We start from the raw sequence: 25,641 nt of genomic DNA, 5'->3' as shown, positions 1-25,641 counted from the left end.
TTCCACCCAAGTCCCCGTACCCTCCACCAAATAAGCGCCAACCTAAGCCATGGTGCACGCAGTATAGCCAGGACCTCAAGGAGCATTTGGCAGCAGAGAAGCAAATCGCAGTCGCATGCATGAACGAGGTCGCGATGGCTGCCATTCGAGCCGGCCCCCAGATCTTGGAGGAGCACCTCGCTATCGAGGTCATCGTTGACGCCTCGCGCACTGACGCCGTGACGCGGTTGGCTGCTTTAAACGACAATTCATAGCATTTTCTCGAGGCCACCATCGGTGCCTTCGATGAAGACTACGAGGTGTTTTCTCAGCGTGCCCATGCTTACCTCATCTCGAGAGCTAGCAGGTTGGTGCCCGGAGCGGCTCAGGCAACTCACCACTACAATGAGGGCACCAATGATGCGGAGGCCTCGCCCTCTTCCATGTCCAAGGAGCCAATCGTCATCGATATCCCCGACAATGAGTAGCTTGTCTTATTAGCTCACTATAAGGACCCATGTTCAGTTTGCTAGCTACTGCCTTTCCTTAACAAATTCTAGTGAATTGTGCTATCTACTTTTACCATGCAATCTCCTGCTATAGTGTATATGTTCTATATGTCGTGCAATGTGGTGTTCAATTAATTGCTTGGTTCAATTCTGCAAATGTGATGTTCAATTCTTCAGGGTGCAATATTTCCAAGTTGTTAAGCATGCTTGGTTTGGTTAACGGTCTGATCTTCTATTAGGAGTATGTTATATTGTTCAATTGGTGTTTAGTTAACTGCTTGGTTCATTTGTTGTGGCTTGGTTCACTTGTTGTGGTGTTTAGTTAACTGCTTGGTTCAATTCTGCAATGCGACGTTCAATTGTTGTGGCTGCATTCTGTTATTGTATACCATGTGAGGAATAAATCAAATTTGGCTATACTAAATACATGAGAAACAAATACAATTGATATATTTCCAAGTTGTTAAGCATGCTTGGTTTGGTTAACTATCTGATCTTCTATTAGGAGTATTGTTATATTGTGCAATGTGGTGCTCAGTTAACGTTTGGTTCATTTGTTGTGGTGTTTAGTTAACTGTTTGGTTCAATTCTGCAATGCGATGTTTAATTGTTGTGGCTGCATTCTGTTATTGTATACCATGTGAGGAATAAATCGAATTTGGATGTACTAAATACATGAGAAACAAATACAATTGCTATATTTCCAAGTTGTTAGCATGCTTGGTTTGGTTAACTATCTGATCTTCTATTAGGAGTATGTTATATTGTGCAATGTGGTGCTTAGTTAATGTTTGGTTCATTTGTTGTGGTGTTTAGTTAACTGCTTGGTTCAATTCTGCAATGCAATGTTCAATTGCTGTGGCTGCATTCTGTTATTGTATACCATGTGAGGAATAAATCAAATTTGGCTGCACTTAATACATGAGAAACATATACAAGTGCTATACTTCCTAGTTCTGAATCATGCTTGGTTTGGATAAATGTGTTTTCCATGTGGCTTGAATTAATCTGATGAATCTGCAATGTGCTTATTTTTCATCAACATATTTTACTGATAGCATGCGAACCCTTACTTAACTTGATGACTAACTACCTTATATGTGTTGCAGGGAAACAATGGAAAACACTAAGGTTTACAAGATGATACTAACTATTATACCTTGCCTTTTTTATTCCTTTGCCTCATTTACAATATAGAGAAGATATTTATGCACATCCTTGTTTTCAGTGTTCATTGATGATTACCTATCAAACCACCTCTGTGGTCAGGAGGCGAGGAAAGTTTTCATACACCACCCACGGTTCAATATTGAAGTGTTCCTGAAGAGGTCGAAGGATGGGCGGTCAATCATCCACATGCACTGGCCTAAAGTTGCAAAGACCTTCAACATGAATGAAGGCTCAATATTCGCCTTCTGCTTCAGCAGTTTTCCAGATGAGATGCATCTCTCTATGTATAGTCTATGATGCTAATTTCTAAAGGTTCTGGATGTTGCATGTGAAACTTGCTGCTGGTGCAGTTGTATAATGGGGTAGCTGAGTGCTGAAGCTATATCATGTTGTACTCCGATGTATTTCAATTTATGAAATCCTGCTTCCTTAATATGGAAATGGAATATATTATGTGCTTAATATGAATGTCAATTAGATTAGTAAATGGATTATTAATAATAGGGAAATTAGCCTGCTAATTGGCCAATTAGCTTGCTAATTGGGTTTTCCTATTGCAAACAATTAATGATAAAACATCATGGGCGATGACCTCAGGCAACGCACACAGTTTCTAGGAATAAACCGTGTTGGATCAGTGAACAATCACACATGATATTCTTTTTAAAACTGTTTGCGTTACACCACCTTGCGCAAACGTTTTCCTTGTAGCGACTATGTGGGATGTATATACGAACGGAAACATTTAGCGGGGACTAACTGTGTGGGATGTACTTGCGACCGGAAACAATTTCGCCGTATAATTGTATTTTTTAGAACTACTGTACATATTTCCATATTTGAGCGCTCGCCGGTTGCACACGATCTCATTTTGCCGAGCGTGTGTGCCAGGAGGGCATATCCCCAACAGTTTCTGGGTCGTGTGGGAAGGACCCCCCTATCACCCACACTCATTTGGCGACGGTTCCGAATGCCGTTGCGGAAAGGGGTTAAAAACCATTTGTTTAGGACCGACACGTACCAGTGCATGTAGGTGGCTGTTTAAACTGTCAATTCATAGTACAGTTTGCTTTATACTAATCACTTATTTTGTATTTGTGCAAATAGGGGTGCTCAGATTGATTTCAATGGAAACTGCACAAATTTTTTTATGAATACATCGAATCATTCATTTCCACCACAAGAAAGAAGGTGTCGATATGTTCAAGGCGTTGCAACATATAAAGGCGAAATCGTACAAGCTATGCGCGAATTTGGTTGATTTTGGTGGAACTGCACAAAAAGAACAGCTGATTTATTTAGCACGAGGTGCCATGTCAATGTCCGAACTGATGGCAAACCCTGCCCATTCCATAATCGGAGGCATTTGATATTTTTGAGGAAAACCTTGTCAAATTTTGCTCATTTATGTACACAAAACAGCACGCATTTGACATTCTGGAATGGGACAACCTTGTCAAATTTTGCTCATTGATGTTAGCAAGAACACATGCGTTTGATATTTTTGAATGGGACGCCCTTTGCTGTCAGCAGCATCGATCGATTTTTCTTTATTGTTTAGTTGTAAAGTAAATATTGGCTCTAACATGTGAATCGCTGAGATGCATAATCATCGATTGTTTTGAATGTTCTCTATGAATTGTCAGGCCTGTGTTTGATTGCAATGTACAGGAACGCTAAAAAGCAGCTCAAACTCTTTGTACTCCCTCTGTTCCTTTTTACTTCGCATATTAGATTTCTTTCAAGTCAGTTGATTTTACATTTTGAATGTTCATACTTTTCTAAAAAATTGGTCAAAGTAGAGATACTTTGACTACAGATATAACTTGTATACAGACTAAAAAGGACCGGATGGAGTACATGTGAAACTGCTGCAAACGAGGTGATCACCCTGGGAATAATCCTAGTACGTATTGTTTTGCATGTTCATCCAATGCCAGTGATACAAGAATTCAAACTAATCGAACTAAATTCATTCATACATGGTCGGATTTCATATAAACATGCCAGATTTCATTACATTTCATACATTCTTCAACTAAAAAGGGGTGCGCTTGAGGTATAATTAATTAACCGAATCTACCCACCTTTGTCCGGCTGAGCGGATCAGAAGCTTATTCTCCAGCAGACTGAGCTTCAGTGACTTAACTGCAGGTGCAGTTGTGTAACTGACATGTGGCCCAGATGCCTGTTGGGCCCATGTGTCAGTGACCCAACTGAAGCAGCGTCCTTCTCTAACATAGCTCTCCGACTCCACGTCGCCGCCAAGAAGCTAATCGGCCATCAATGGTCAAACCGCCTAGCTTGGCTTCAACCGGAGGGTAGTAGTGGTGGCCTTACTTGGACCCGAGCGGCGGCGACCTACCGTGTTCTACTCTTCCTCGTTTTCTGTGTGGTGCGGCCTCATTAGCAGCGGGGCGGGGCCTTGATGGAGTCGGTGATGTCCTCTGTCTCGTTCCCGGCGGGGCGGCGCCTCGGCGGAGCGGGGGAAATCCTCCCCCTCGTTGCCGGCAGGATGGGGCCTCGGCTGAGCCGGTGATGTCCTCTACCTCGTTGTTGGCGGGGCAGGGCCTCGGCGGAGGTTCTTCGCCTTAGTGCCGGCGAGGCGGGGCCTCGGCGAAGCCGGCGGTGTCTTCTGCCTCGTTGTTGGCGCCGCAGGGCCTCGGCGGAGCAGGGCCTCGTCGACGCTAGCGGAGCGGGGACTCGTCGGAGCCGGCATTGTCCTCTCCCTCATCCTCGGTCTCACCAAACAACGCCTCGCCCGCTTCATTACCCTCTTTGTAGGCAGCCACAGCCTCCGCCACCCGCATGCGGTACCGCCGGCGCTTGAGGCGGCCCTCGCGGGCAGAGCAGTATGAGTCAAACAACGCCTCCTGCTCTGCCCGCTCCGTGGTGATCTGCTCCTCCGCCTGCAGGTGCTCCTGGAGGAGATGGTGGTTGTAGGCGGCATCGGCCTGTGCCTGCTGAAACTGCTCCTCACGCTTCTGCCTCACCGTGTCCATCTATTGAGCACGAGCCTTACCGATGGTCATGGTGCAATGCACCGGCGAGGATGGCGCGGAGGAGGGGGTTGGCACCGGATCGTCGACTACCATGTTCTCCATTGGGACATCCTCGTCCTTCAGCTGCCTGCCGGCCAGCCAGTCGGCAGCAATGGCTGCCATCTCCTTGTGGTCCGTCGTCCGCCCCGAAGAGCGCTGGAGCGCGAGGAAGCCATGGTGGGCAGTAGTGGTGTGGACAGAAGAAAGGGAACGAAGGCGGATGACTGCGGCTATGGCCGGTGCAGCAGTTTATATAGCAATGATGGGCGGTGGAGGGACGGACGTGTGGCACCCGAGTAGCCGCCTCGGCAACAGCGTATCATTAATGTGGGCGGCAGACGGACGGACGGCACTTGTGTCGTTTGAAGGCGGAGCAATCACTTGCACCGGGAAGCGGGGAGGGCGGCGCTAACCGTTTCAGATGGAAAGCGCGCACGAGCGAGGGAGGCAGTCTGGGTGGGCCACGACAGTCAGACTCGTGCTTGGTAGCGCGTTGGTCCAACAGCCGGACATGCTGGCTCGCTAGCGAGCTCGCCGAGCTAAGCGTCGACAATCAGACGATGGACGTAGCTTCCGACTAGGAGCCGGCACCACTGTCCAAGCCAGTCCATGCCGTGTTCATCATAGAGCAGGTGCGGCCGCACTTCGACGCCCTAATTGTGGAAGAGCTACCAGCGTAGGAGGACCTGTGCTGCAACCTCCGTCTCCTCAACGAGCACCGGTGAACAAGCGAATGACAATGCCGTCGTGGACATGTGGCCCTATGATCCTGGCTTCCCGAATGAGCAGCGGGCGCTGTATCAAACCATCCATAGGGCCCGCGAGGCCCTCTCCGTCGTCCTTCGAGTTGTTGCACTCACCGTGGCGCCGCCGTCTCGCATTGTCAACATGGTCAACGGGCATGAGGAATGAGGAGATGACTTTACTTGGAGAGGATGACAGTGAGGACCCACCAGGTCCATAGCCACACGTACGCAAGTGCCTCCTTATTATATACAACTATAATAGTTGTTGCTTCCTCCTGGTTTCCTGACATCACGGTCCCACACCATTGTCAACCTATATAGTCAATAAACGAGATAATTGCACAAGGAGCGGCCGACAACTGAGACCAAGCAGCTCGACCAGTATTTGTGTTTTTGAGGTGTGAACACTGCAGAGTTTTTCTTGAGCGATGTTTTTGTTGTTGTTCAAAGGAGAGCAGGGTATTAACTGGGCGGGCTATGGCCCGTCTAGCCCAGGCCAGATATCCAGCCCATATATTAATTTTTTTAAGCTGAAAATGGCTAGCCCAACTATACTTTTTTTTGAGGAATACCCAGGCAAGGTCAACTTGTTATTCTCTGCCCCGCTGGGCTGCAAATCTTTCCAAGGAGGGTGCATTAGGCTTAACAAGAAAATGGGCTTTAAGTAATAATAAACGAAATGTCATTATACAAACTATGCAGTAACTATAAAAAATGCACCAAACACGTAATTAGTTTATAATTTCTTTTTGGATTTTGAAAATTCTAATTTCATTAATTGTTAAGTGCGCAATGTTTCGTTGGAATTTTTACGTAATACAAATTTTTACATTGAAATTGTATTTAATCTGACTAGAAATTTCGGGATAAAAATATTTCGGATCCCATCAAAATGTGGGAAATTTTATTGAATTTTGTTTTGAACTGTTGGTTGAAATTATTAATCGTTGTCCTAGCTAGAAAATAGGTTGTATTTTTACAAACTGTAAATGGGTTGTAATAAATTTCATTAAAATTCAAAAATGGGCTATAAATTCTTTGCCACACACTTGTGGGCCTACTAAGTTGACGTGTCCTCTAAAAAAGTAAGTTGACGCATATGTAAGGCTTTATCAACTTATAGTCAACACGCGGTTCTAGCAGCAGTGGCCGTTGGATGTCCATCCAACGGATGTCATGCTTCTTTTTCAATCTTGAATATTCTAGCTTCAGCCACCCAAAAAATGATTCCTCCCTCTGACATCTGGGGCACACCGTTTCGAAGACTGACCTGTGGGCCTACTAAGTTGACGCGTACCAAGGGTTTTGTCAACTTAGTCAATATAAATGACTCTAGCTACAGAGATCGTACGATGTCCATCCAACGGCCGTAGTGCTTCTTCAACCTCTGGTCTTCTTGCTCCAGCCGCCCAAACCAGCGCCGGTGGGACTGCCTGCTCCCGCCTCCCGTGGCCGGCTATGCTGGCGCACAGGCCGCACCACCCCACCCTACTCCATTGCTGGTCAGGCCATTTCTCTACTCACCCACACCTCCTGTTATTTTTCAGTGATGGCAACCGGACCAGTAAACCCTCGTACTCCCCACCGCGTGGGCAACCACTTCTGAGTCTTCTCCGGATCCGTGTCATTCCCTTCCTGATGCTCTCGACGCGCCATTGTCAACATGATCAACGAATGACATCCATCGGACATGGACTGTACGTGGAGAGGCTGATAGCTGGGTCCACAACCGCACACAAGGAAATGCCTCCTTATTACGCGTAAAATAATGATTCCTCCACCTGACAGCAGGGACCACTGGACGGGCCACTATATTTCATGAAAAAAATGTTTTCCCCTCACTGCTGGGACCCACCAGCTACATCTTCGCACACAAGGAAGTGCGTCCATATTACGGGCAAAAAAATAATGATTCGCCCCCTGACTACTGGGACCCACCAACTACATCTTTGCACGCAAGGAAGTGCCTGACAATCGGGACCCACCTGGTCGAAGCATACGTAACGTTGTCATTCTGGTCGCGAACGTGTACGTACATACGATCGGTCTGTCTGCAGGCTGCAGCGTTGAACCGTGGCCGTGTAAGGAAGGGCATGTGTCATAGTAGAGGCGTGCACGTGTCTAGTAGAGGCGCGCACGTAGCATGTACACGTACGTACAGCGGCCAGGGTGCAAGAAAGTAAATACGGCCACGTACGTACATACGGGCGGGGTCTCGAACGCCTACTCGCGCATACGTACGGCCAGGGCTCCTGTATATGGTTGGGTCCGAACGGAGAAACTGCGTCGTCGTCGTGTTCATGGGGAGGCAACGGAATGCGTCTTGTTCATCGGGAGGCAACGGAATGCGTGCTGTTCATCGGGAGCCAACCGGTTTGGATGGAACAGCCGATGGAAACGAGGCCTGGCGTACCACAGAACGGAGGAAATGGCCTTGTGTTCAACCGGCCATGGTCGAAATGGGATCCTGTTCATCAGGAGGGGTCTAGCGTACCGCAAAACGGAGGAAACAGACCTTCTACGGTCGAAACGGGGTCCTGTTGATCGGGAGGGGTGTGGCGTACCGCAAAACAGAGAAAACAGACTTGTGTTGGAGCGTTGCGGTCGAAACAAGGGTCCTGTTCATCGGGAGGGGTGTGGCGTACCACAAAACGGGACTCCACGGGATACTATTCATCTCCATCGTCGATTGCCTCCATGGGCTACTGTTCATCCACCATCGACTGCCTCCACGGGCTCCTGTTCATCCACCGTCGACCTCCTCCAGCCTCCACCTGCGACTGTTCATCCATGGGCTCCTGTTCATTCAGGCTCCACCTCGCGCTCTTCCACCGGCTACTGTTCAACCAGCCCTTCCCACGGGGTCCTGTTCAACCACCCCTCATGGGCTATGGTTCATCCAGCCCTCCATCGGCTACTGTTCAACCAGCCCTCCATGGGGTCCTATTCATCCAGCCCTCCATGGGGTCCTATTCATCCAGCCCTCCACGGGGTCCTATTCATCCACCGGCTCGATCGATCGGGGTACTGTTCATCCAGCGGCAACGGCCTCTACTACCACGGGGGCCTGTTCATTCAACCCCCCGTCGGGAACTGTTCATCCACCCTCCCAACAACACTAGCAGTTTTACCCAGGTTCGGGCCGTCGTGAGGCGTAAAACCCTACTTCTGCTTTGGTGGATTGATGGTGGACAAATGGTGGTGGTTGTAGCCCGTTTGCCCGGCAGGGTTGCCTTAGGGCGAAACGGCTACGTGCGTATGAAATGTGAGGGGGTGGACTTGCTAATCCAGGGTCCAACCCTTTCCAAGGTTGCCTCAGACCTCCTTTTATAGGTTAAGGGGTCACCATAGTGGTAAATTAGTCATTATGCACTGATAACATAGCAAAAAGTGCTATCATACCTAACTCTACAGGCTGACAGAGCACATTAAATGTGCCGCTCAGCGTCACATCGTCGCTTGCCCAGCAAGCCTTGCTGGGGGCCATTTTGCCAGCTTCGCGCCTGCTCGCTTGACACGTCGTAGGACATGTGTCGTCTGTAGGTATTTCCTGTAGAAAGAGGTTGCCATGTGGCATATGGCTGCCACTTAGTCACTTTACGGCTTGACACCGCACTGATCGGCGACGTGCGTCGTGGTGAAGTGGTTTAGTGAGGTGGCTTCGTCTCCGTGAGTCCCGACAGGCCCTGCTGGGGCGTCTTGGAGGTCTTCTTCTGGGGTAACCCCGTCCTTGCCGGGCTCGCCTGTCCAGCAAGGGAGGCTTTTCTCCTGGTGGTTTCTTACTTCTCTGGCTTGGTCTTGGTCCTCTTGATCTGCACGTTGGTCCTTTTAAGATCTTGATTCCGTGTACTTTGGCCTGACCTTGGTGCTATAAACTTGCTCCCGTGCCTATGCACAGTCTGGGCAATGGACCCATGGTTTCTTGCACCGACATTTATCATATCTACTATATGATTCACGTTCGACCTTTCAGTCTCCAGTGTTCCGAGGCCATGTCTGTACATGCCAGGCTCGTCAAGTTTAACCCGAGTATTCCGCATGTGTAAAACTTTCTTGCACCCGTTGTATGTGAATGTAGAGTCTATCACACCCAATCATCACGTGGTGTCTCAACACGACGAACTGTCGCAACGGTGCATACTCGGGGAGAACACTTATACCTTGAAATTTTAGTAAGGGATCATCTTATAATGCTACCATCGTACTAAGCAAAATAAGATGCATAAAAGATAAACATCACATGCAATCAAAATATGTGACATGATATGGTCATCATCATCTTATGCTTTTGTCTCCATCTCCAAAGCATCATCATGATCTCCATCATCCCTGTCTTGACACCTTGATCTCCATCATAGCGTCATGGTCGTCGCACCAACTATTTATTCTACAACTATCGCTAACGCATAGTGATAAAGTAAGCAATTACATGGCGTTCGTTTTTCATACAATAAGGAGACAACCATAAGGCTCCTGCCGGTTGCCAATAACTTTTACAAAACATGATCATCTCATACAATAACGTATATCACATCATGTCTTGACCATATCACATCACAACATGCCATGCAAAAACAAGTTAGACGTCCTCTACTTTGTTGTTGCAAGTTTTACGTGGCTACTACGGGCTTCTAGCAAGAACCGTTCTTACCCACGCATCAAAACCACAACAGTGATTTATCAAGTTTGCTGTTTTAAGCTTCAACAAGGACTGGCCGCAGTCAAATTCGATTCAACTAAAGTTGGAGAAACAGACACCCGCCAGCCACCTTTATGCAAAACTAGTTGCATGTCTGTCGGTGGAACTGGTCTCATGAACGTGGTCATGTAAGGTTGGTCCGGGCCGCTTCATCCAACAATACCACCGAATCAAAATAAGACATTGGTGGTAAGCAGTATGCGATCACCGCCCATAACTCTTTGTGTTCTACTCGTGCATATCATCTACGCATAGACCTGGCTCGGATGCCACTGTTGGGAAACGTAGCATGCAATTTCAAAAAAATTCCTACGCTCATGCAAGATCTATCTAGGAGATGCATAGCAACGAGGGGGGAGAGTGTGTCCACATACCCTCGTTGACCAAAAGCATAAGCATTTGACAACGCGGTTGATGTAGTCGAACTTCTTTTAGATCCGACCGATCAAGCACCGAACATACGGCACCTCCGAGTTCTGCACACATTCAGCTCGATGACATCCCTCGTCTTTTTGATCCAGCAGAGGTGTCTAGGAACAAGATGAGTTCCTTCAGCACGGCGGCGTGGTGACGGTGATGGTGAAGTGATCCGCGCAGGGCTTGACCTAAGCACTACGAAGATATGACCGAAAGCGTAATCTGCGGAGGGGGCGCCGCACACGGCTAACAATTGTTGGTGTGTGTTCTAGGCGCCCCCTCCTCACATATATATAGGTGGGAGGGGGAGGGGAACAGCCTTGGGGTGCCCCGAGTAGGAGGAATCCTACTTGGGGGCCTATCCCAATTCGCCACCTACCATATTTGTCGGAAGGGAAAAGGAAGAGAGGGGAGAGGAAAGGAAGGGGGAGGCCGACCCCCCTTTCCTTCTCCCACTTGGCCGGTGTCCTAGGAGGGGTGCTCCAGCCCCTGTGGGCTGGTGTGCCCCTTCCCCTTTGGCCCATGTGGCCCATTAACCTCTCGGGGTGTCCGGTAAACCCCTCCGGTGCTCCGATAAATATCTGATACACTCCGGAACACTTTTGGTGTCCGAATACTATCGTCCTATATATCAATCTTTACCTCTCGACCATTTTGAGACTCCTCATCATGTCCGTGATCTCATCCGGGACTCCGAACAACATTCGATCACCAAATAACATAACTCATATAATACTAAATCATCATCGAACATTAGGCGTGCGGACCCTACGGGTTCAAGAACTATGTAGACATGACCGAGACACCTCTCCGGTCAATAACTAATAGTGGAACTTGGATGCTCATATTGGCTCCTACATATTCTACGAAGATCTTTATCGGTCGAACCGTAATGACAACATACGTTATTCCCTTTGTCATCGATATGTTACTTGCCCGAGACTCGATCGTCGGTATCTTCATACCTAGTTCAACCTCGTTACCGGAAAGTCTCTTTACTCATTCCATAATACATCATCCCACAACCAACTCATTAGTCACTTTGCTTGTAAGGCTTCTTATGATGTGCATTACCGAGAGGGCCCAGAGATACCTCTCCGATACTCGGAGTGACAAATCCTAATCTCGATCGATGCCAACCCAACAAACACCTTCGGAGATACCTATAGAGCATCTTTATAATCACCTAGTTACGTTGTGACATTTGATAGCACACAAAGTATTCCTCTGGTGTCCGGGAGTTGCATAATCTCACAGTCAAAGGAATATGTATATGACATGAAGAAAGCAATAACAATGAGACTGAACGATCAATATGCTAAGCTAACGGATAGGTCTTGTCCATCACATAATTCTCCTAATGATGTGATCATTTTCATCAAATGACAACACATGTCTATGGTTAGGAAACTTAACTAGCTTCGATTAACGAGCTAGTCTAGTAGAGGCTTACTAGGGACACAGTGTTTTGTCTATGTATCTACACATGTATCAAGTTTCCGTTTAATACAATTCTAGCATGAATAATAAACATTTATCATGATATAAGGAAATATAAAATAACAACTTTATTATTGCCTCTAGGGCATATTTCCTTCAGGAGGCATGGCCCTCGGTCAGTCCAAAACCACCATCGAGTCTGACGCTCGTAGACGACGCCGCCTCAACACCTAGCTCTTCCAAGCGGGGCTGGCAGATTCCGAGCGCGCCATCTGCTACCAAGCCGAGGAAATGACACAAGTCAGTAGAGGATGTGGCTGGGCGGCTGCGACATGAGCGCCCTGCGACAACCCGAGAGGGATGTCGCAACGCATGGCAGGTCTTCCGCCACCGGCGTGACGATGGCGACACCAGTTCGGATGTCGACGATGATGACCGAGGTTCCCGTGGTCTTGGATGCCACGCCTATGGGGTCGCCATCCACTACTATGCCTATTTTTAGCTTAGTTTCGGTTAAGTTTATTTCAAACTTGTTAAATTTCGTTTGTTTGCATCTGAATTATTGAAATTTGTTATTTTTGCCCACATTTCTTGTCCTACCCGTTTAAACCACACGGACATTTGGTGACTCCGGCTGGATGGCCGGCACCTCCATGTCATCTGATGAAGAAAATGAGAAATCCAAAGATTTGTCGAAAATTGCTCATTTGGAAATTTATGGAGGTGATCCGCATTGGAGATGCCAGCATTAGAGCATCTCTAGCAGATCCCGCAACTGGCTGTCTCACAAAACTTTTTTGCAGTCCCGTGAACCCTCCGACGGAACAGACCCCGCAAACCCATGTTTTACGGGATCTGTTCTGCGCCGGAGGGTTGTCAGTACCGCAAATTTTGCATAACTTCATAACTTAGAGATTTGAACAGAGAAAACTGAATGGAATCATAATATAAATTAAACAAATGAATACAGATTGTCTTAAAAGCAATTCACAATGCAACAATTGGTCTCATTACAGCAAATGTTTGAATTCGAATTATTATTACAACACCAAATTGTTCAAAATCACACACAAATACAAATGAATAAGAAGGGAGAATGTACCCCCATAGAGTTGCCAACGATGCTCAATAGGATCATGCTTGAGTTGGTTGTGTGAATCACAGTTCTCGATCTTCTAGTGCGTCTCAAGAAATGCAGTGATCTCATCTGTGTCCCTAGCAGGCTTCACATGGCTACCAACATTGTCACAATTGTAGTCCAAGTCCAAATCTCTCTCATCCTCGACGATCATATTGTGTAAAATTACACAAGCAGTCATGATATTTCCGAAGGATTTTTTTATCCCAAAAGCGAGCAGGACCTCAAACAATGGCAAACCAAGCTTGCAAGACACCAAATGCCCTCTCGGTATCCTTTCGGCAAGCTTCTTGTTCTTCGACAAAGAAATTGCGTTTCTTGATTATGCGATCACTAATGGTCTTCACAAATGTTGATCAGGAAGGATAAATACCATCGACCAGATAGTACCCCATGTTATACTCATGGCCATTGACGGTATAGTTGTACGTCGGAGCTTTGTCACTAGCTAGCTGAGCAAATAGATGAGACCGTTGCAGGACATTCATATCATTGAGAGACCCTAGCGAACCAAAGAAACAATGTCAAATCCATAAATCATGCGAAGCCACGGCTTCAAGCACAGTGGTGGGTTTTCGTTTATGGCCGGTGTATTGCCTGCCCAAGCCACTAGACAGTTCTTCCACCTTTAATGCATGTAGTCAATACTACCTAGCATGCCCCGTGATTCCCTTTTTTCGTTCATTGCCATGAGCCTCTTTGCGTCTTATTCGTTTGGAGCACGAAGGTACTCCGGGACAAAAACTTGAATCATTATCTTGCGCATTTGATGGTGGTATCTTCTCCAATGCAGAGATATTCATCCGCGTATTCGACCGGAACACCATATGCAATCACTCTCGTCGTTGCCGATATTTTTTGATATGCACTAAAGCCAAAAAAACCGGCGACATTCCTATGCCGAGTGAAAATATGACAATTTTGCTCCCAAGCTTCAATGATGCGCACGAATAGGGACCTACGCATTCGATATCACCTACAAAAGAGGTGACCGGATATGTCGGTACCTCGGCGAAGTAGTCCTTCATGAGCATCTTGTCGTCGAGAGCTCGGTTGCGGGGAATGCATAGCCGGCCGACCATGGATCCGCGCCGCTTTTTCTTCAGGCCCGCCTCAATTTCGTTCACGAGATGCACCAACACTAGGTTGTCGACATTGTCGCTGACGAACATCTCTTCTATGTCCAAGTCATCAGACGAAGACGATGAGGATGAACTCCAATCCATCTACAAAATGCCCCCGAATCACCCGTGAATTTCACCTGAACCTCAACCGAGCCAAATCAAACACAATTCCACGGGCGTTGGACATACCTCGCTCGAAGCTGGCCGTCGAAGCAAAGCCCCGCCGCCCCTTTCTTCTCCCCCGCAGGCCGAAGCAAAGTCATGCCGACCCTTTCTTCTCCCCTTGGCTGAAGCAAAGCCGCGCCGACTCCTTCCTCTGGTGTGCGCTGCGAGGCCCACCGATTCCTAAGCTCACCGGTGCCGGAACCAACCGGATTCACCCGCTACAAGACCGCGTGCGAAGCTCCGGGGTGGATCCATGGCGCCGGCGGCCGCCGTGAGGCCCCGGACACAAATGGGCACCCCCACGCTGAAACTTGGTGGAACGGATGCAACGCGGGGCGGAGGAGCTTTCTGACGACGTGGGGCAGCCAGGGGCAGCAAGAATAGGTGGGGATGTGCGGCGGCTGCGACGACGACGGGGAGTGGAAGCGCAAATGGAAGCAAGCAGAAATGAGTAGGAAAAGGGAACCGACAAAAACAGACGCTTCTCCCGTAGATTTGGAGGATCCCACAAAAAATTTCTGGAAAGACCGAATTTACGGATCTGTTCGGGTCGGCAAAACGGTCTACGTCCCACAAACCGGCGGTTTTCTTTTTGCAGGATGGCCCGGTTTGCGGGATCGCTAGAGAAGCTCTTACACATTTTTTTTTACTGTTTTACTTGCGGCACGGAAATGAAATCAGGCTCCACGTCGCGGCCACTCCTCCCCTTCCTCCCACAGCCCAACTCCCATCTGCTCCGCCTCGCCGCATCCTCTCCAGCCCTTGCCCCCGCCGGCTCCGGCTCCGCCCGCCTCTCTGCGGCCGCGTCCAAAGACGACCACGGTTATTACGACGCCGATATGACTATCATGACTCCCGCCCCTCTCGAGGTACGCGCGCATGCACCCTCACCCTCCTCGCCATTGCCCGATCTCCCCTCCTCGCGGCTGCACTTCCCCGTGGCCCCGCGATCGGGTGGGGCTACTGCGCCTCTATGGTGGGGCGGATCTAACCCGACTTGCCGTTGCTTCTCCTACCTCGCAGCAGGAGAACGACGAGATGCTTGTTCCCCACCAGGAGCTAGCCACCGCCGATGCAGACACTGCCCAGCCCATGGAAGGTATCGTGTGCGCCCCTAGCTCTATCTCGATTGGTGCTTTGCTTCATCCTGATTCGTACCATGATTCGGGAATGTGTGGTGCTGGTATGCCCGTTTGGATTGTTCGTAATCCGGGGCTTCTGATGTCTATGGTAGCAGTGGTGGCACAGACGGAAGCGGCAAGCACAGCCGAGAGCCAGCCTTCTGAGGACCCACAGACATCGCGGTTCACTTGGACAATCGCAAGTTTTACCCGGCTCAACGGGAAGAAGCACTACTCTGATGTGTTTGCCGTCGGTGGGTACAAATGGTGAGCTCCTATGTCTCTTCACGTATTCGGCTGTGTTGGCATTGCGGTGTATTATGATAACCCAGCCTACCCAACCAGCTTTGCCTAGTTTGGTGTTTGTTTAACCAACTTATCTCTAGTTCCGTGTATTTTTGCACAGCCGATTATAAGATAAGCCCAGTTCAGCAACCACAAACTGAGCCTTATACTAGCTGCAGCTGCTGCGACTTTTCAGAATGTTTTAACTTGGTAACGTCTGTGGCTTTGATGCAGGCGTGTTCTTATTTTCCCCAAGGGGAATAATGTGGAGCACCTGTCAATGTACTTGGACGTCGCCGACTCGGTCAATCTCCCATATGGTTGGAGCCGTTCTGCCCAGTTTAGCTTATCTGTTGTAAACCAGATTGATCAGAAGTATACGACACGAAAAGGTGCATTCCTTCTTCATGCTGTACATAACCCTGCATTACGTAGATTTGCACTTAAACTTGAGTGAACTGTAAAGGAGCGCTAGCACTATTCTAGTCTCCACTAAACTGTCTCTGTATGCAAAACTACTACTCCTATTGAAGAACTCCAGGGTTTCGTAGCATAAAATAGCAATCAATCTCATTTAGACACTGTTCTGTCCTAAACAATGAATTCCTCACAGGCTCACAATTACAATTTTAATCTAGCTTTGTTTTGGTTTACTGTTTGAACACTCGGTCACATGTTGCTTCACTCCCCAAAATTAAGTCTGGGTTGTGACCCTCATGCTTTTAAATGCCACGCGACATCTTTTGTTTGTTCATCTTCATAGTTGAAAATAAGGTGCATCATTTATCGTGCAAGTCAAACTTATATATGTTTGACAAAAATTATAGAATAAAATATCAATATTTACAATACAAAATAAATAAAATATGAAATACTTTTGTGATGGATCTAATAGTTTAAATTTGGTACCGCAGATATTGATACTTTTTTCTATAACTTGGTCAAACATGCATATGTGTGACTTTTGAAAAAACTAATACACCTTGTATTTTGGAACGGTGGGACTAATTAGGAAGGATATTTGAACTTGACCTACTGATTCTGAGTACTGCTGCTTGCTCTTCTTTCTGTTTGCCAATGTCTAATTTCTATGGTATAAATGCATCTCTAATGCACTATTCTTCTCTGTCTGGCAGATACTCAACATCAATTTAGTGCACGTGAGAGTGATTGGGGTTTCACTTCTTTTATGCCTTTGAGTGAGTTATATGATCCAAGTAGAGGTTACCTTGTGAATGATACTATTGTTGTGGAGGCAGAGGTTGCTGCCCGCAAAATGGTTGACTATTGGACATATGACTCAAAAAAGGAAACAGGTTATGTTGGTTTGAAAAACCAAGGAGCGACCTGTTATATGAACTCTCTTCTACAAACATTGTACCACATACCATACTTCAGAAAGGTCTGGTTTATGCATTGTAACTTTCTAGGCATTATTGTTTTCTGTACTAGTCGACTAACTGAGGTTTTCTTGCAGGCTGTGTATCATATGCCAACCACCGAAAACGACATGCCATCTGGAAGTATTCCCTTGGCTCTGCAAACCCTTTTTTATAAGCTCCAGTACAGTGACAACAGTGTAGCTACAAAAGAGTTGACGAAATCTTTTGGATGGGACACATATGATTCCTTCATGCAGCATGATGTACAAGAGCTCAACAGAGTTCTCTGTGAGAAACTTGAAGATAAGATGAAGGTAATGAATTTAGTGTAAGGCTTCCTATATGTAGCACATGGGCTTCTATTAACTTAGCTTTCTCCCTAGGGAACTGTTGTAGAAGGAACAATCGAGCAATTATTTGAAGGTCACCACATTAATTATATTGAGTGTATAAACGTGGACTATAAATCTAACAGGAAGGAGTCCTTTTATGGTACGTAACTACACATTATCTTGGTACCAGGTTCCCATTAGCTGTGTTTCAATCTTTGTGTTTCAATCTTTATAGCTGAGATAATGCTGTATTATTTCCTTGCAGACCTTCAACTTGATGTTAAAGGTTGTCGTGACGTGTATGCATCGTTCGATAAATATGTTGAGGTTGAACGTCTTGAGGGCGATAACAAGTATCATGCAGAGAATCATGGTTTACAGGTACACACACCACATATTCTTCTTTCCATTAAGCTGTAATCTGAAACTTGAATTGGTGCTTTTATGAAGATCTTGAATCTTGATTGGAACTGTGTCACGTGAATCTGCATACCGTACACAACCTCTGTTCAGAAATAGATGATGTTTTGGAAAGAATGCATTTAATTGTCTCTAACATACAAAAAATTATTTAGATTCTTCAGATGGAAATAGTAACTATATTTTTCATAAAATACTAGCAAAAGAGCCCGTGCATTGCAACAGGCGAAAAAGATAGGTCCTCTCACCCACTCACCTCTCTCTCTCCTCCTTTCTCTGTTTCTTCCCCACAATGCTGGCGTGTGTGACCCCGTCGAGTCACGCCGGATCTGCACCGCAGCGTGCATCCCCGGCCGGTGGTTCCGCTCTGGGCTCGAGCCGCCGCATCTCCCTGTCGTCGTGGGTTGGCGTCCAGAACCACCCCTCCTTGGTTGAACACATCAATGGCCTTTGTGGAACGGCCGGTCAGCGCGTGGTGGCAGGCGTGCGGGTGCGCTGGTTGGCGAGCATGCGGGCACGCTAGGGTGGCCGTTGCGCCAGGCGAGCTGCGGCGGTTCCGGAGCTCGGCGCTTAGAGGCTCGCAGTGGCTGCGGCGCTTGCGAGAGCGCGGAGGTGGGCTTTGCTGCGAGCAAGCGTGGGGGCGGACGCGGAGATGAGCATGCCCGCGTGAGGGGGAGGGGGGGGGGGCGTGAGGTGGACCGCAGGGCCCGGCAGCGGCAATTGCGGGGCGTGGCTGGTCGGCGGCTGCAGGGCGGGACGGCTCGAGCCCCAAGCGCCGAGGGTCGACTGCTGCAGGGCAGGCCGGCGCGAGCCATGGGTCGACGGCTATAGCGGGAGGGCGTTGCGGCGGCAGCTGCGGGGCGGGGCAGCGCCTTGCGCTCGGCGGACGGAGCGGCGCGAGAGCACGGGCCAGCTTTGGGACGAGCGCGTGTGTGCACAGGTAAGCTCGAGCGCATAGTGGGCGCGACCGGCGCGGCGGACACGGTGGGGCCGTGGTCGGACAGTTTTTGGGATAGTCTGCAGCGTTGGACGCCTCCAACAAAAGCTGGGTATGGACGTCCGTTTTCTAGACGCAAACGAACAAAATCCGAACAAGACGGACGTCCGTTTACGGTCTAGCGTATAGTCCGTCAAGAGAAACAATTAGAGGCAAATATGGACAACAAACACATATGTACACATGTCCTCGTGAAGCTACCGCAGTACACAAAAGCCCATCTTATCTCTAAGAGACATACCGTCCTACCCACCACCACTCATTTCTATTCCCTTCTCATACCCCAAAACCAAATCGCCCCCTTTCTCTTCATCTTCTTCGCCATAGGAGCAGCCACAACAGCAGAGCACATGGCGGCGGCCTTTAACTCTCCAAGGCTAGCCTGCAGTTCCCCCCACAGCAGCAGATCACGCCCGTGCGCGCGCACCCTAGGCCGCCCCCTGCCTCCTCCAACCGCGCAAGCAGGCCAAGCCGACTCCCGCCCCCATCTCCTATCCTGTCTTCCCCTTCTCTCTCTAATCTCTCACATGTTTTCTCCAGGGAGCCCGCCATAGAGACACCACCCCTTCGTCTCGTTCCGTCTGCCGGTGTTGGCCGGATCTGCCGGCCGCTGCTAGTGTCCTCCAAGGAGCCCGCCATGGAGATCGCCGCCTCTCCCTCTCATCCGTCCACCGCTGGTTTCCTTCAGGGACCCGCCATGGAGGTTGCCGCGTCTCCCGTCTCGATCCGTCCGCCACCGGATCCATGGCGGAGCAGCCAAGATCCGCCGCCCAGGCGAGCGCCCATCGATGCCGCTGGTGTCCCTTGGTCTTTCCATCGATGTCGCGAGGCACATCGTGGCTGCGTTTTTCTCCCCTTCGTACCGGTTCGATTTGAATTGCGGGTTGAATACCGATAAACGCAGGGACCTTTCTGCAAATTTGCCGCAACGGCGAACCCGACGGAGTCAATCCGTGCTTTATTATATTAGGGAAAGATGTCCACATTTTCTTATAGAATTTTGTTAACATATTCACATTAAAAGAAACAGTCACAAATCTCATGTTTGAGACACTTCGCATGTCTAAAACGTCATCTATTTATGAGCACGGGGGTACCTTCCATTAGCTTGAGAAATGCAGTTTCTCTTCTTCTCTAATTTATTTTGGTATTGTCTTGGTGACTGGATTTCAATCTTGATATTTCAGGATGCAAAAAAGGGTGTTCTCTTCCTCGATTTCCCCCCTGTTTTGCAACTTCAGCTGAAGCGTTTTGAGTACGATTATATGAGAGATACCATGGTTAAGGTTGGGACTGTCATACCTTGCTGATTCTTTTATCTATTATTTTACTTCTATAGTTTTCTACATATTGAAGCGGTTGCATATTCTTTACATTATTTATGTACTCCCTCCGTCCCAAAATGAGTGTCTCAACTTTGTATAAGACACTTATTTTGGGACGGAGGGAGTACATAATACCTGGTTTGTGAAAGTAACAAATGATGTGATTTGGATATTTTTATGGAATATTGGAACCGTAAGAATCACCAATTGTTTCCATAAACACATTATCTTTGAAGCAGCACAAGGTTGTGGAGCAGCTCCTCCACCTTTGTTGCTAGAAAGTGTACATCACAAGTGTTGAAAGAACTACTTCAACTTGGTGCGCTAGATATCCCTCTAGAGGTGAATATACTCCGATATGGCAGCAGGTCAATAAAAAACTCCCAAAGCACAAGATGTAGTCCAAGATCTTAGACAAGAACACATAGTTCTAATATAGGTAATGGGTACATAGGCTGAGTTACAAACTAGAGGTATGGACCTCTATTTATAGGGCTTTGGAAACCTTCGCATCTCAACTTCTACTTATAGCTAGAAAACATTACGTGAGATTCAACATTCTACTCATAGCTAGAAGACTCTAGAAAACAATAGCCAGTGCTAACTGCTAAGAAAAGAAAAGCAAATACTAGACAGAGGAGTAGAATTATCTAGAAGTAGTCAAACAGATTTGACTTCTGTTTTTTCTTCTTCTGTTACTTCTCTCTATTGTTCCTCACCAATCTTGCATTAAATTATTTATGTATGTATGCATGTGTGTTCACCCTATTGCTGTACTAAATACTTTAGAGCTACTTTCACACATGGCTGCCAGTGTGCAGCATTTGAGCTAGGCCAGGTAGACTCAGCTTGAGCTCGAAACTATACTGACTTCGATCTTGAGCTTAGCTTGGTAACTCACATATACTAGTGGATACCCCAAGCGTTGCAATGAAAAGTTGAGCAAAGATTTCTCTATAAGAATAACAGCTTAACAAGTATACCACAAACATGATTGAAAGAAAATGAGAACATGATCATTTAGTTTATGCACATATCATTTTTTTACAACGGATGCATAACAACAAATAAATAAATGTCTCAACTGTTGACATTTTGCATGTACATCTTGGCAGTGATTAAACACTGTTCTGAGTTAAGAACCTTTTTTTACCACCTTCCCTAGTCTCCATTAGGTATGAAGGTTATACCAAAAACAAATTGCAAAGGAGAAAAATCGTACGACCTAGTTATGCTAACCTCAACCTGTAGGTGCCCCTATAATCAGAGGTACAATCGGCAGGTTGGATACTTGAGTGTCATAGACACATTATCTAAAGCACCCAAATAACCTAACCAATTTATCTTCACTGCCTCAAAATTTCTTGTCTAAACGCTGCACTTAATATAAAAGGTAGTTTGTCAGAGTTTCGTATATCAAGCAAAAATTAAAACGGTACCAACAAAGTATTTGGGAAAAGCTTCCTCTTATAATATTTCCTTTGGCTGCTGCTTGTGTCTCCTTCAATTCGGCTTATGGTTGCTGCATATATCCATTTGAAAAATTTGATGAAAAAATATGTCATGTGGTGGGCCTTGGAGAAACACAAAGTCCCAACAAAGTACATTACCCTCATCAAGGATATGTACGATAAGGTTGTGACAAGTGTTCGAACAAGTGATGGCGTCACCGATTGCTTTGGTGATATCGTTGAAGATGTGAGCTATCAAATCAAAGCCAGATGGATGAAGTGGCGCCAAACTTCTGGCGTTATCTGTGACAAGAGAGTGCCACAAAAGCTAAAATGCAGGTTGTATAGGACAGACGATTCGACCCACAATGTTGTATGGCAGTGTTGGTCAACTAAAAGACGACATGTTCAACAATCAAGTATATCGGAGATATGCATCTTGAGATGGATGGTGTAGCCACACAAGGAATGATCGGGTTTGGAATGATGATATACATGATAGAGTTGGGGTAGCACCGATTGAAGAGAAGCTTGTCCAACATCGTGTGAGATGGTTTGGGCATATACAATGCAGGCCTCCAGAAGCACTAGTGCATAGCGGACTGTTAAAGCGTGCTGATAATGTCAAGAGAGGGCGGGTAGACCAAACTTGACATGGGAGGAGTCCAAAGGACTGGAATATCACCAAAGAACTAACCAAGAATAGGGGTGCGTGGAAGTTAGCTATCCATGTGCTAGAATTATGATTTGGTTTCGAGATATGGGCTTCAGCTCTAGCCTACCCAACTTGTTTGGGACTAAAGGCTTTATTGTTGTTGTCTTAACCTAAACACGAAATACACTAGACCTTCTTACCCTCTCCACCCTCTTTAAATTGGTGGATAGTAGAGATATCTCATGAAACATCTTCAAGAAACCTAAGTATCTTGAATCAACAATGGTCATAATTTTGTAGTCATAGAACTAGCTATGGACAGGGGTGCGTGGATTGTTGTTGTTGTTGTTGTTGTCGTTGTTGTTGTCTTTTCAGATACAAAGGGAGTTAACCTAAACACGAAATACACTAGACGTTCTTACCCTCTCCACCCTCTTTAAATTGGTGGATAGTAGAGATATCTCATGAAACATCTTCAAGAAACCTAAGTATCTTGAATCAACAATGGTCATAATTTTGTAGTCATAGAACTAGCTATGGACAGGGGTGCGTGGAAGCTTGCTATCCATGTGCCAGAGCCATGAGTTGGTCGCGAGATCTTATGGGTTTCACCTCTAGCCTACCCCAACTTGTTTGGGACTAAAGGCTTTGTTGTTGTTGTTGTTGTTGTTAGAGCATAACATATCACTTGCTAAATAGGTGAAACCAAAACATGCATGTATTGTCATTCTTATGCAAGTACGTGTATTGTCAGATGCCGAATTAATAGTCAGATGCCTCTGTCCAAGTTCTATCCGTAGGTAGCATGTGGAGGGAACAAAATCTAAAGAAAATTAGAGATGGAAAGGTCTTTAGTGAGAGAACAACCGTTCTACGATCGGACACCATTAAGGTCATTGGAGGGAGAAAGAGTATCTGCAAGTGGTTTGTATGGTGTCACGACATCCAACTTTCGCCAATTGATGACACGACGTTGGTTCTTTGTTTAGGGATCTTAGTGATATGGATTCAAATCAATTGGTGGGTTAAGCAAATCCAAAACAAAGAGAGGAAATCTGTAGACTCATGTATAGCTTGTAGTACATTGACATCAATGTGCAAGTGGAGGTCCTCAAGCACTCATAATGCACCTAATTAATTAGTTCCAAGGTCTTGGTAATGCTCCAGGTTTGAGACCCTGAAAAGCTATCTTGCATGCAAAGGCTGTATAGAAAAGTTGCTAGAGTATGTTTTTATTCAACCAATTGTGAGTTCTCCTCGACACGAAGCCGACACGGAAGCCTTGTACACAACCAACCATGTGCATGCCACAACTAGTCGGGCACATCCCTCTGATCGGCGGGCAGGTGTTCGAGACGATAACTGACACGCTCTTAGGCGCATGCTAGGTGATGTAGGGCAAACCCTAAGGTGTGGCCCAATCTTCACAATTGAGGTGAATTTGGGGAAAATCATGAAGAACACGAAGAACACATTGGGAAAACACTATCGGACAAGATTCAGACCAAGATACTGCTCATACCATAGAGTCAACACAAGATACACATGAATCCAACAACATCAAAGGAAATAACTAGGTAGTTTATCCAAATCTCTAGGAGAGATGTGTCTTGAGTGGTGATTAGATCTTCTCCAATCCAAAGGATGCGGAGGTCTTGCTAATCCAAAGGGATTCTTCTCCCTTAGGAGGTCTTCACAACAATGCAAGGTTCTCCGTTAGTAGGTGTTGATCAATGGAGGGGGTGGATGAACAAAGCTCTATCAAGTTTAGTCTAGATGCTTTGCTCACCCTAGAGAGTGGGGAAAGGTATATATAGTTCTAGCCATGAAGAGGTAGGAGGGAGGAGAGATACATGGGCTGGGCCTAAATCCGTGCGTGCGGGCACAAGTTGGTTACTCTGACTGGTGTCGGACATTTCGACATGTTGGACGCTCCAATGATGGGAGTGTCCATCTCACTTGGGGTGCCTCCAAAGATGGAGTGGTCACTCTTCCTTATAGTTGGTGGTCGAGTTGATGTAGTCACCGGAGCTTCTTGTCAGACGATGTAGATGCCGGTTTGATCTTGAAGATACCTTGGAAGCATGTGCACTAGATTGCCGTCTTGAAGATGATCTTGGAGATGAAGATGACTTGCATTTGTTGAGCATGTTTTTGATGAGCTCTATTTGTGCGTCCATCTTGGTGTTGATGTAGTCCCACTTGGCATCGAAGTGATCATTGTAGGCTTAGACCGGATGTGATGTGCCTTCCCTATCCATATTGACACTCGAGCCCGGTGTGAGTAGAGAAGGGATTGAACAATACCAAAGTTACCTCTTTCTGATGTTGGTGAAGGATCAAGCGATCTCACAATTGACAATATGAAATGAATGCACTTGGTAATGAGCCTTGTCCAACCTCACACCTACACATATGGGTTATAGTGGAGCCTGGTAGGGATTAGTAGCACGGAATCAAGCAAATTAAAGTTCAAGATGTTGTCGAAGTTGGAAGCAAACCACAATGAACTCCAAATGTTATGCTAGTGTTCACAAAAGGATAGATAGAAATAAAAGAAAATCACACATAAAGATAATGAGAAAATATGCAGCTGAGTAGCTATTATCTTCTTCCACATGTTAAAAGATTAACTTTCCAGTTCTGAGCTTGTCATGCCTGCTTTTGCAGATTAATGACCGCTACGAGTTTCCTTTGCAACTTGATCTGGATAGAGATGATGGCAAGTATCTTGCTCCAGATGCAGATAGAAGTATAAGAAACCTTTATACTCTCCACAGGTGATTACTTTAATGTTATGCATTCAGTTGTAGGAACTCTGGATTGTTTGAAGTTGAAGTTGAGTAATTTGTCTATCACAGGTTCCCAATGGTTTAATATAGTAGTCTGGGGACTCACATTGCAAAAGACATTGTAACAGTAACATCTGTTTCTTTCATCTCGAACCTATTGATGAGCATAGGTTATTAGTTGCTATGCTTTAGTGGACAGGGACTTGAACGGAGGCAAATGTTTTGTTATATATGACAGAGGAGTGTTCCTGAATGATGATTCATACTTAGTCAACTATAAGAATCTGTCCACTGAAGCGCCTCCTTAGAATCTGCCAGGCATAAAAAAAGATCTCCTTGTCATATGAATTTCATATTTGTTACTAATGTTTGTCAAAATGTGTTTGTGCAAGTTCTAAATACGAATTTAAGTAATTACTCCCTCTGATCCATATTACTTGTCACTCAGACGCA

At 46.6% G+C, this 25,641-nt stretch overlaps 1 protein-coding gene and 1 long non-coding RNA gene across 9 annotated transcripts in view; one reads left to right on the top strand and one right to left on the bottom strand.

Annotated features, from left to right (window-relative positions):
• Positions 1 to 12,932: 12,932 nt before the first annotated feature.
• Positions 12,933 to 14,980, bottom strand: LOC123086108 (uncharacterized). Its single transcript, XR_006440441.1, has 2 exons — positions 14,453 to 14,980; positions 12,933 to 14,365 (listed from the first exon to the last, which is right to left on the bottom strand). It is a non-coding gene; the product is annotated as an uncharacterized lncRNA (long non-coding RNA).
• A 97-nt stretch (positions 14,981 to 15,077) lies between these two features.
• Positions 15,078 to 25,641, top strand: part of LOC123086106 (ubiquitin C-terminal hydrolase 12) — a 47,936-nt gene continuing 37,372 nt past the window's right edge. For 5 of the 8 annotated variants that reach the window (XR_006440440.1, XM_044507822.1, XM_044507821.1 and 2 more), the window contains exons 1-10: positions 15,081 to 15,297; positions 15,452 to 15,527; positions 15,663 to 15,816; positions 16,069 to 16,226; positions 16,971 to 17,236; positions 17,312 to 17,530; positions 17,600 to 17,708; positions 17,814 to 17,929; positions 20,153 to 20,251; positions 25,067 to 25,176. Coding sequence is in view for 7 of the 8 variants with exons in the window: in XM_044507822.1 (XP_044363757.1) it covers positions 15,100 to 15,297; positions 15,452 to 15,527; positions 15,663 to 15,816; positions 16,069 to 16,226; positions 16,971 to 17,236; positions 17,312 to 17,530; positions 17,600 to 17,708; positions 17,814 to 17,929; positions 20,153 to 20,251; positions 25,067 to 25,176 (1,505 nt within the window). In the remaining variant the exon portion in view is untranslated. Of the gene's footprint in view, positions 15,298 to 15,451; positions 15,528 to 15,662; positions 15,817 to 16,068; positions 16,227 to 16,970; positions 17,237 to 17,311; positions 17,531 to 17,599; positions 17,709 to 17,813; positions 17,930 to 20,152; positions 20,252 to 25,066; positions 25,177 to 25,641 lie in introns of all 8 variants that reach the window. The other 3 variants (XM_044507823.1, XM_044507819.1, XM_044507820.1) reach the window with 2 other exon arrangements.

The sequence above is a fragment of the Triticum aestivum genome, chromosome 4A (genome assembly GCF_018294505.1).
Source record: "Triticum aestivum cultivar Chinese Spring chromosome 4A, IWGSC CS RefSeq v2.1, whole genome shotgun sequence".
In the NCBI taxonomy this organism is placed as follows: Eukaryota; Viridiplantae; Streptophyta; class Magnoliopsida; order Poales; family Poaceae; genus Triticum; species Triticum aestivum.
This window is presented reverse-complemented; position numbering and strand designations above follow the sequence as displayed.